The 11,292-nt window shown below is 35.2% G+C and overlaps 1 protein-coding gene across 1 annotated transcript; it reads left to right on the plus strand.

Moving 5' to 3' along the window:
* Nucleotides 1-650: 650 nt before the first annotated feature.
* Nucleotides 651-3,364, plus strand: LOC141662270 (uncharacterized). Its single transcript, XM_074469208.1, has 6 exons — nt 651-801; nt 947-1,039; nt 1,242-1,391; nt 1,781-1,843; nt 1,938-2,974; nt 3,110-3,364. The coding sequence occupies exons 1-6, from the start codon at nt 651-653 to the stop codon at nt 3,362-3,364; spliced, it is 1,749 nt and encodes a 582-aa protein (XP_074325309.1).
* Nucleotides 3,365-11,292: the final 7,928 nt, after the last annotated feature.

Here is an 11,292-nt window from a genome sequence, read left to right on the forward strand (position 1 = left end):
TTTATTCCGATTTTGACCCGATACAATAAAACCGTATTAGGCAGCGATTCACCTGAATAATGTGAGGAGGATGGATCTGACCGATATGTCGGTTGATTTATCGGTGAATCGGCCGATATTTATAACACTCTTCAAATGTGGATATGATGTTGCATATTTTTTCATTTTCAAAGTTGCATACTCCCCGTCCCTCTGGGTTGGTTAATGCAGTATCAGATCAGATACTCTTTTATCAATTTATTTATATTATAGTTCTTACTTCCTCTTTTAAACAGTGTTTTGAACAGCATAAGTACTGTTTTTGAACAGTTTGTTTGCAGTTTCAGCCTTTCACCTCATGTTTGCTTGAAATTACAGACTCTGCCACTCGCATCCAACTAAGGTAGGCTGGGTTGTTGTGTCGTAATTAATTAGAATGAGCTGTGGTCTTTCTCATCAACTGCTTAGCCACCACAATTAGTACATATTAGTGTTTGCATTAGGGGTAATTACAAATTTATCCATGGATTCCTGGTTGGTTGAAGCTTATTTGGGGGGTTGGGCAAAAAATATGCCTTTATACTTTATTTCGGTTTAAAAGTCAAACCAACGAGTTTGGATTTGTTTGTTGTTTTACCTATTGATCTCTCTAGTTTTTCGTTAGAAATATCATGGATGATGAAAATCCTTGGCATTTGTTCTGCTCCGAAGATATGGTCGCAGGTGGTAAGAGGGTTCAGAAATTGAAGAAGCTTTCTAGGTTGAGGAATGGGGGGGTGCTGATGGACACGTTTGAGCCAGACAATGATGACTTCTGTTATCGTTCATTTAGGATGCATGTTCCAACTAAGTTGCATTCATGTTTTTGTAATTGCTCTCCAGTGATTGTATGATTATTACTTGTTACTTATATATTTTATTTGATCATCAACTTATATTCGTGTGTTACGTTGATTGCATTGTGTAGGATGTGACCCTCTTATTGATGCGCCTACATTAAACAAAGAAGTGGCGGGTGATATTATTGGTGCTCATAGTTTCGACGATAAAGGCCCAGGAGGTGTTACATATTTGATTTAATTTGTCCATGTCCTAAAATGGGTATATGAATACTTAAATGTGTTTTTATGTGTTTTGCTTATTGGCCTTTGCTATAAAATGTAGTTAATACAGATTGGCTTTGGAGGGTTCGTAGGACTTTATATTTTTGTTTTGTTTTTTTTGACTGAAAACTCGTGTATTGCGTTTATTACATTGTGTAGAATATGATTCCCTTATTTTTCCACCTACATTGAACAAGGGAGTGGCAAGTGATACTATTGATGCCCGTGATTTTGACGACACTTCTTTATCGCCTCTGTTGGGTAAAGGCAAATCTTCCTGTTCCGGATTAAATAAAGGCGCACGAGGAGGTACATATTAAATATAATTTTTCGATGTTGGTCCTAAAGTTGGTTTGTCGTTTCTTGAATGTGTTGTCATGTGTTCTAACTTATTAGCCTATGTTGTAAAATATAGTTAATCCAGATTGGCTTCGAAGGGTTCGTAGGACTTTAGATTTTTCTTCCCCTTTGGATAGAAAAACCTGTAATACACGACAGATTTTTAAAGCAAAAACCTAAGGAGAATATTAGTTGTCGAACATTATTTGGAGAGGATGATCTTCGTCGAGACGAGGAAAGTAATGATTTTAATGAAGGTCATGATTTTGTTTGGGTGTATAAGTCTGTATAGTGGATTGTAATGTTTAATTTGATTCATGTTTTTATATGATTGTTAAGTGTTAGTTGTTAAAATGTAGGTACCAATGTAGTTGATCAATCAATGTGGAGTGAGGATTTTGAGGGTTCTAATTATGATGGATGTAGGTCTGAAACAAGTGGTGAGCTGGGTTTTTTGCTATTGGTGAAACTAAATTATATCATATATTTTCTTACTTTGAAACTTAAACATTACAGGTTGTAGTGATAGTTTGGGTGAATACGATTATATTATTTCTGAAGATAGTGATATTGATATGGATTCATTTACTCATGTGCGCCAGACAAGTTGTGGAAAACGTGCTATCCCTGAGGAGTATGCCTCGCTTAGAGCTCCTTCCGCTGTATGTAAATATTACAGTGCTCGGATGTGGAAGGAGGAAAGGGATAATAAAAATGTCACTAAAGGCCCTCCGGTTTTTTCTCTTTGTTGTATGAAAGGTGCTGTGAGCTTGCATGTGGTTCCTCCCATTCCTCCTTATATGATGGATTTATATATTGACAGGACTCGAGGGCCTGCCTTTCACAGATTGATACGCCTGTATAATGTGATGTTTGCTTTCACGTCCAGTGGTGGTATCATTGATCATTCTATAAATAGTGATCAAACGCCTTATGTTTACCGGTTAAATGGAAAAAATCATTGTGTATTTGGATCTTTAATACCAAATGATGATGGAACTCCTAAATTTTATCAGCTTTACGTATATGACACGGTGAATGAGGTTAAAAATTTCCTTCATTGGGTAACTGGTGAGGATAAGAACACTGTTGATGCGGGTGTTGTCCAAGGTCTCATTACCATGTTGGATGAAACTAATGAATTGGTTGGAAAGTTTAAGCAACAACGTGATCGCTATGAGAGTAATGAAATTGTTGATTTAGGGATTACTCTCAAAGTGATCAGATCTGAAAGTGGGCGGCAAACTCATTTTTCAAGTACTGATGAGGTGGCTGGGATAATGGTTGGTGACACGGATGAGACGTGTGGTGAACGTGATATTGTGGTCGATGACAAAATAACATGCTTGCTTCGTATCTCCTATGTGCATCCAAAGTTGATGGCTCTTCAATATCCAATTTTATTTTTTTGGGGTGAGGATGGCTACCACACCGAAATCAGGTTTCAGAAGAGTGCTGATAGTTCCTCTAAATTTCGTGGTTGTATATCGTTGAAAGATTACTACTCTTATTCATTCCAAGTTAGGCAACATGATGGTATATACCAGTTGTTGGTTTATAGATTTTCTTTCTTGGGTAATTTATATTGAGGAATTCTGATAGTAATATCATTTTCAGGTCTTACTCCTCGCCTTGGTGGACGATTGTTTTAGCAGTATTTGGTGGATGCCTTTTTGTCCATTGAACAGACACGTCTTTGGTGGTTTAGAACGCATCAGACCACTATACGCAATGAACTGTACAACTATATTTATGATTCTGTTCGTAGAGGTGATGTGGACACGTCAAATATAGGTAAAGGAATTATCCTTCCAGCAGGATTTGTTTGTTCAAAGAGATACATGCATCAGAATTTTCAGGATGCGTTAGCTGTGTGTCGATATGTTGGTCATCCTAATATATTTCTCACGATGACAGCTAATCCACTGTGGGACGAGATTTAGAAGATGATGGAGTTTGTTCCTGGTTGTATATTTCCTTATTGTCCTGACATAGTATCCAGGGTGTTTAGATTAAAGCTTGAGCAGTTAATGACAGATATAAAGAGTAAGGCCTACTTTGGTATTTGTAATGGAGGTATGTAATTTGAAGATATAAATATATTACATATTTCATTGCTTTTTTACTTTTGCAGCTTTTCATAGTGTGGTGCTTGATTCATGTATTTTCCAAGTTATGTACGTTGTGGAGTTTCAAAAGCGGGGCCTTCCTCATGTCCATATGTTAATATGGCTTGATAGTGATGCCAAGAAATATTTAAAGTTGAATGTGGATAAGTAGGTTTCTACAAATATTTTTGACCTGTTATTAGATACGGTCGGCTATGCGGCTATCAAGGAGTTTATGATTCATGGCCAGTGTGGATTGTACAACTTGAAATCTCCTTGCATGAAAGAATTTCACCGTATACGTCATTTTCCAAAGAAGTGTAGATTTGTAGTTTCAAGTCTTTATAAAATTCCCTATTTTTTAAAAAATAACTTAAATATTTGTTTGTTAGGTACGATCCTCAGACTACTTTTGATGAGAGTGGATTTCTAATTTACATGTTACGCAAGCAAAAGATTACTGTTCAAATTCGTAAGACTGATTTAGACAACCAGTGGGTTGTGCCTTATAACCGTGATCTATTGGTCAAATATCAATGTCATATGAACATGGAAATATGTTGTCATGTAAGGAGCCTTAAATATTTATTTAAATATTATCTTAAGGGCATGACCATTCCACCGTGTATATAAATAAGAAGAAGAGGTGTTGGCAAGGGGATGAAGAGGAGCAAGGTGAAGATGAGATTAATGCATATTTTGAGAGAGAACATGTTAAATTGTTGCGGGATTGTACAGAACACCAGAAGAGCATGATGGATGTTGTCAAAGGTGGATCAGGCGGTTTCTTCTTTGTTTACGGTAGTGGAGGTTGTGGGAAGACTTTCTTATGGAGAACTCTTATTTCTAAGCTGCGTTATGAGGGTAAAATTGTCTTGCCTATTGCCTCATCCGGGATAATGGCAACTTTAATGCCTAGAGGCCGGACTGCTCACTCGCGGTTTAAAATTCCAATTATTTTGGATGAATTTTCAACTTGCAACATCGCACATGATTCTGATATTGCGCAACTGATCAAACAAACCAATTTTATAATATGGGATGAGGCACTGATGCAGCATAGGTACGCTTTTGAATGTTTGGATCGATCAGTAAAGTATATTATGAAGGGTGTTGATTCATCCCGGTATGACATTCCATTTGGAGGAATTACTGCAGTGTTTGGTGGTGAATTCCGAAAAATCCTACCTGTTATCACTTATGGTGCTCGTGAAGACATTATTGCTGCATGCATAACACGGTCGCGGCTTTGGCAGGTTTGTAGGATTTATATGCTGACCGAGAATATGTGCATCGGGCATGGTAATACTGATTTGGAAGGAGAAGAGTTAAAATGGTTTGCAAAATGGGTGTTGGATATAGGGAATGGTGATGTCCTTCCACCTCAGGTTGCTCATATACAATACATTGAACATCAAATTCTAATTCCTCCACAGTTCTGTGTTTCAGAAATAGAAAAATCAATTGAAAATATGAATACTGCAACTATTATATCAATATCAATACTGCTCATATCATTTCTGCTGACATTGGGGCTTAATAGCATCTTCTTATCTACAATTGGTCTTAGCGGATAATTAATTTCAACTGTGTCACTGTTGAAAATTTCCAAATGGAAGCGGATGTCATCCCTGTATACCAGCATGACCACGGAGTATGGTTTCACGCCAGAAAAAGTCATCATTGATCCTACATTTGATATGCATGCATTCCGGCTTTCAAAAACACAAGACCAAGCATCAGCGTTTCTACAGCGTAAGTACACATTTTTAGGAACTTTGTCACCGAATTTAGAATAGAACTATTCAGGTACAGCCTGCAATGAAAAACACCAAATTAGGCTTACATAATTGTATTCGAGGAATAAAATGAATGATAGAAGATCGTTATTTACCAGTTTCCCTTTGTTATAGGATGAGACTAAAATAAACGATACCATATCCATCCTTTTCATATGATGTTATACTGTACATGTTTTGTACACAGACATAGAGAAACCCTATTTCAGTATTGAGATATCTATGTAAGTTATGCGCAGGTGGAGAACATTTGAGGATTTGGAAATTACCTTTTTTGGGCAATGAAGGAGAGCTAAACTAGGGTTACACTTTGTCTGACATAGAGAAGGAAAAGTCGGTTATAGAAATTAAAACACATTAAAGAATTCTGCTTTTATGGTGTGGCTTACTCCTCCCGAGTATAGTAGATCAAAGTCCTTTCGATTAGAGTTCAGTTGCCTACATGCTTTATAAAATTAATATCAGTCAAATGAGGTGTATAACCAAATAAAGTGTGCTGATATATTTTATGTAGTAAATTTTTAATGTTCCTTTTTTTCATTTTAGGGGTCAAATGGGTTGTGTCAGGGCACTTGCGTCGTATTTATAGCTAAATGTTACAGATTATTGAATACACTATATTATTTTTTTGCTTATTTCGTTGTTACAAATGGGAAATTTAACATGAGCTAATCTGATGATCTTTGTATTTAGTTATTTCAATATAAAGTAAACAACATTTTAGGGCCCAGTATACATGTCATATTTCCCGGTTATTCAATAAAGTAAATGAATGTAATAATTTATAATATTTTTTCTTTTTTCACGTTAAAGTAAATAATAGGCATGTCGGGGTATAGTACATATATTATAAATAATAAAGGTCTCTCTTTTCCTGCATAACAAAAAATGTTCTGTGAAGCGCTTTGAAACAGTGTTTAACGTCAATATTACGTGTGGATATGCACAACTTAGTAGATATTTATGGACTATATTCAGCTGCCTAACTTTATTTCCATTACCATTAAAACTCACCAACCACTTTCACTTTACTTCAGATATACAAAATAGGAAAGAGAAGTTGAAGACAGCTGAAGAAGTGGTAGATTTGGGTAGAACATGTAAGCTTTCAGTTCTCTTTAAAGGTATTATGTCATCAATTACGCCCAACTACTAACAACATTTATACTAATGTCATTCTAGCTTATACATATGGTTCGGTACAACTGTTGCCATTTATGGAGCTTAATAAGTATGACAATTTAATGGACCTAGAATTATCAAGCAATGACTGGAAATGTTGTGTCACAACCCAGGCTGCTTGGAAAGCAATGAACAGACAAACCCTAGAATTTGGGGTATGAATATATTGCTCATAGACGACTCGGTTAGTTTTACTAATACTGTTTGCTTTTTTCCTATGACGAGTTACATATTTTTGTACATGATATTTAGTATATTACGTGTAGAACACCTGTATTCACACTTATGCAATTGCTAACTATTGTATCGGGTTTGAGAAAGATTTAGTAGAGGGAAAAGTTTACATCATAACAAACTTTAAGGTGAAAGTCTTTCTTGGAGATGAAACATATCGCCCTATAAGAAACAAGAAGCATATTTACTTTATGAAAGACAAAAAAATGCAGCGTGACACGGAAGGAGGATTGGAAATTGAGAAATATGCTTTCGATCTTTTCCATATGAGTGAAATTGAAAAACTGGCTAGCGACAATAGGTTTTTAGTAGGTAACGGTTTTCTGCTCTAAAAAATTTATATCCTATTTAGTAGTATTTCTTACCTTCACACATGACATGGTAGGTTTCCTCAAGAATCGAAGGCCCCTAATAACATTTAAAAATAGTCAGGATAAGCACATGCTCAAGTTTAATTTAGCTGATAGGAAGTAAATAAATTATTTATGTTAGTGCTTTTTAAAATTTGTTTGGATTAGTGCTTTTTACTCTTAATTAACACAGGAATAGTGTACCAGTGACTCTGTTTGATGCCTTCGCATTGTCCATAAACAAGATCATGGAGCGGCTTAATGTTGATGATGTTATAGTTGTTATTTTTTGTGCCAAAGTAAATTGTTATGAATGTGATTACTAATGTTTATATTCTCTTTAGGAATAAACTTTATGTGACCACAATTTTCTAATCTATTTTGAAAACTTATTATTAAAGGCAAACCTCATCTCACAAACTATCCATCTACACGAATATATATTAATCCAGATCATTATAGTATTGACATTCTGAGAAACATGTATTCCAGTTATTATTGCTTACAAAAATTTGTTGAAGTTTATATTGTAACAAAAAAAATTTATAAATTTAGAGATGATGAGCTGTCTGACATTGATATCACCGAGGAGGAGAAGGTTAGAGATCGGTGCTGACTTTGAAGGAAATTGCAGGGTTGATAAAAGAGCATATTGAGGTTGCGTGATATTTTTTGGTTTGGGTGTGTGATATTTTTGCTTTGATTTACCACTTTATTTGGTATCGATGGCTATTGCAGACATAAGTTTGTTATGAGCTCTTGGTAAACAAAGTAGATCAGGCTAAAAAATGGTATCTCACGAAATGCACCAAATGTCTGGGTGAACTTGAGTATGGAGGATACAAGTTCAGGTATAATAAATGTAATAGACTGATACCGCATCCAAGAAGAAGGTACATTGCTTTCTTTGTAATTTGTTTAAAATTGTTTTTACCACCTCTTTTATGTATATTAATTATATTTTTAGCCAGTTTCCGCATGGAAACTTTGTGCTCAGATCATACTGGATCAGTTACAATTATTTTTCCGTACTTTCAAGTAACTAGGATTGCCCAGAAAACTGTTGTAGACCTATACTCTCCTGAAAAAGAGGTAGTGCTCTTGCATTATCAATATAATAAGTTAGTATATATCACTTTTCACCATATTAGAGTCACTTTGCACCCTATAAGAGTCACTTTCCCCATATATTGATACAATTAACATGTTAACATCATGTACATGCAATTAAACATCCTTTAACCACCTCTTGGTACCCCATTTCCTACAAGTCAATTTTGGGCCACATTTTGGCACTAATCAATCATGTAACTGACTTCTCACAATATTACAGTCACTTTGTACCTTATAAGAGTCACTTCCATCATATATTGGTACAATTAACAAGTTAACATCATGTACATGCAATTAGAAATTCTTTTACAACCTCTTAGTGCCACATTCATACAAGTCAATTTCCGTCCACATTTTGGTTCTAATTAACCATGTAAGTCACTTTTCACAATATTAGAGTCATTTTGCACCCTATGTGAGTCACTTTCCACCATATATTTGTACAATTAACATGTTAACATCATATACATCCGAATTGACATCCTTTTACCATCTATTAGTTTCACTTTCATACAGGTAAATTTTGTTCCACATTTTGGTTCTAATCAACCATGTAAGTCACTTTTTACTATATTAAAGTCACTTTGCACCCTATAAGAGTCACATTCCAACATATATACAACAATTAACATGTTAACATCATATACATCCAATTTCACATCCTTTTACCTCCTATAAATGCCACTTTCATACAAGTTAATTTTGTACCACATTAGAGTTACTTTGCACCCTATAAGAGTCACTTGCCCGATATATTGATACAATTAACATGTTAACATCATGTACATGCAATTAGACATCTCTAACCACCTCTTGGTACCCCTTTCCTAAAGTCAATTTTGGGCCACATTTTGGCTCTAATCAATCTTGTAAGTGACTTCTCACCATAATAGAGTCACTTTGCACCTTATAAGAGTCACTTGCCATCATATATTGGTACAATTAACATGTTAACATCATGTACATGCAATTAGAAATCCTTTTACAACCTCTTAGTGCCACATTCATACAAGTCAATTTTGGTCCACATTTTGGTTCTAATTAACCATGTAAGTCACTTTTCACCATATTAGAGTCACTTTGCACCCTATAAGAGTCACTTGCCACCATATATTGATACAATTAACATGTTAACATCATGTACAAGCAATTAGACATCCTTTAACCACCTCTTGGTACCCCTTTCCTACAAGTCAATTTTGGGCCACATTTTAGCTCTAATCAATCATGTAAGTGAGTTCTCACCATATTAGAGTGACTTTGCACCTTATAAGAGTCACTTGCCATCATATATTGGTACAATTAACATGTTAACATCATGTACATGCAATTAGAAATCCTTTTACAAATTCTTAGTGCCACATTCATACAAGTCAATTTTGGTCCACATTTTGGTTCTAATTAACCATGTATGTAACACCCCCAAATCCGGGGTCGGGGATCCGGGTTGTCACGAGTTCCATTTCCCTTAATAACACCCAATCTTAATAAACAATCAACTACTCTGTACTGTGACCCCACAATAAACACACACACCACAAGTTATAGTCTCAGAGATGAATATCCAAAAGTAACACGAGTCATTTTATTCCAAAATTATATGCCATTACACCTTAAAAGGGTTTCTGAATAGATTTACATTTCTTTGCCATTATTACAATTGATAAAGATACATAAGTCTGGTACATCAAAAGTTGAAATCCTAGCCTATTGGTAGTTCCTACCTCAGCTACAGCGACATCAACGCCTATAGGAAATTGCGGAACGTTTCCTATCCGCTCGCGAATTGGGAGCTTGGTCCTGTTCATCTTTTCTATCTGTTGTTGTGTGATGAAAGAAGAAAGCAAGGGTGAGCAGCAAGCCCACCAAAATAATATGTATAATGATTAACAATATATGAGCCTTCTCATAGTACTCATGAAAGTCTTGGTCAAAAGAAATGGACCAAGTTTGATATCTTAATGCGATGAAGTCGCAAAATATTCAGTATATATACATATATACTTTTCAAAATCTTGGAAGTCCTCTTCCATGCATAATATACACAGAGTTCCAGTTTATAATTGTATAAAACTATCGTTGCAAGGTGATCTCATATATCTAACCTTGTCTCAACGTTTTTCTGAAAATCTTTGACATGCATAAGATAATCATTTGCTAGATATAAGTTTAAAAGAGGAAGTTACAAGATACTCCAATATACTTATATCCGAATAGTACTTGAACTACCACCGTTCAAGTTATAATCAGTTTCAAAAGTTCATCACCCAGATGAGACTACAAGATAAGACTTGAATAGATTCAATCCTTGAAATATCATTATAAATAATGAAGTTACGAGATACTTCATTAAGTCCCGATATATATACACCTATATATATACATTTCATACACTCCTTGAAAACCTCTGTTATGAAAATTATAAACAGAGTTGCAATATCCAATGAATTTTGGAAAGAAAAGAATTTTGGCATAAACCTGATATCTTGCTGATCAGGCAAAGATACCAATAAATAACCTTTTCTACTAGTAGATGGATGAATCCCCCACCGGTCATCACCCTGGCCACATAAGGACCTTGTGCTGGACCGCCACCCGGCCTCTTACGCGTTGATGGACTGCCACCCAGCCACTTACACTTTGATAGACCGTACCCCGGCCTGTCGCTTATGCCGACTCAATTAGATGGACTTACTTCCCGGACGTTGGGCAAGTAATCAAATTGTTTCCTCAAAACAGCAACCACGTTGCGAATGTAAAATACACCACAGAGCCGGATCCCCCAGGTTTTGAGCGAGTATTTAAATCCCCTTTGAAAGGAAGATCTTAAATATAAAAATGAGTTTGGGGTCCACTCTAACTTTAAAAATCATTTTGAAGACTCGAAAACATTTTTAAGAATGTTTGGAGTACTGCTGATTTATTTAAATAAATCAGTCCCAATATATTTAGAAAATGATCTGAATATTATTATTTAAATAATATTCCCATAAAGAATAATCTTTATAAAAATAATTGAAGTAGAAGTTTTAAAACTCATACTTGAAATGGATATTAAATAACCAAAGATATACTTATACGAAAG

The sequence above is a fragment of the Apium graveolens genome, chromosome 1 (assembly GCF_009905375.1).
Source record: "Apium graveolens cultivar Ventura chromosome 1, ASM990537v1, whole genome shotgun sequence".
Taxonomy (NCBI): Eukaryota; Viridiplantae; Streptophyta; class Magnoliopsida; order Apiales; family Apiaceae; genus Apium; species Apium graveolens.

What these genes read in the sequence shown, in the direction of transcription:
- LOC141662270 (XM_074469208.1), top strand. Translation starts at nt 651, where the DNA reads ATGGATGATGAAAATCCTTGGCATTTGTTCTGCTCCGAAGATATGGTC. An exon ending in AAATAAAGGCGCACGAGGAG is followed by an intron (nt 1,392 to 1,780) that starts GTACATATTAAA and finishes GTTAAAATGTAG; the next exon opens with GTACCAATGTAGTTGATCAA. An exon ending in GGGTTCTAATTATGATGGAT is followed by an intron (nt 1,844 to 1,937) that starts GTAGGTCTGAAA and finishes TAAACATTACAG; the next exon opens with GTTGTAGTGATAGTTTGGGT.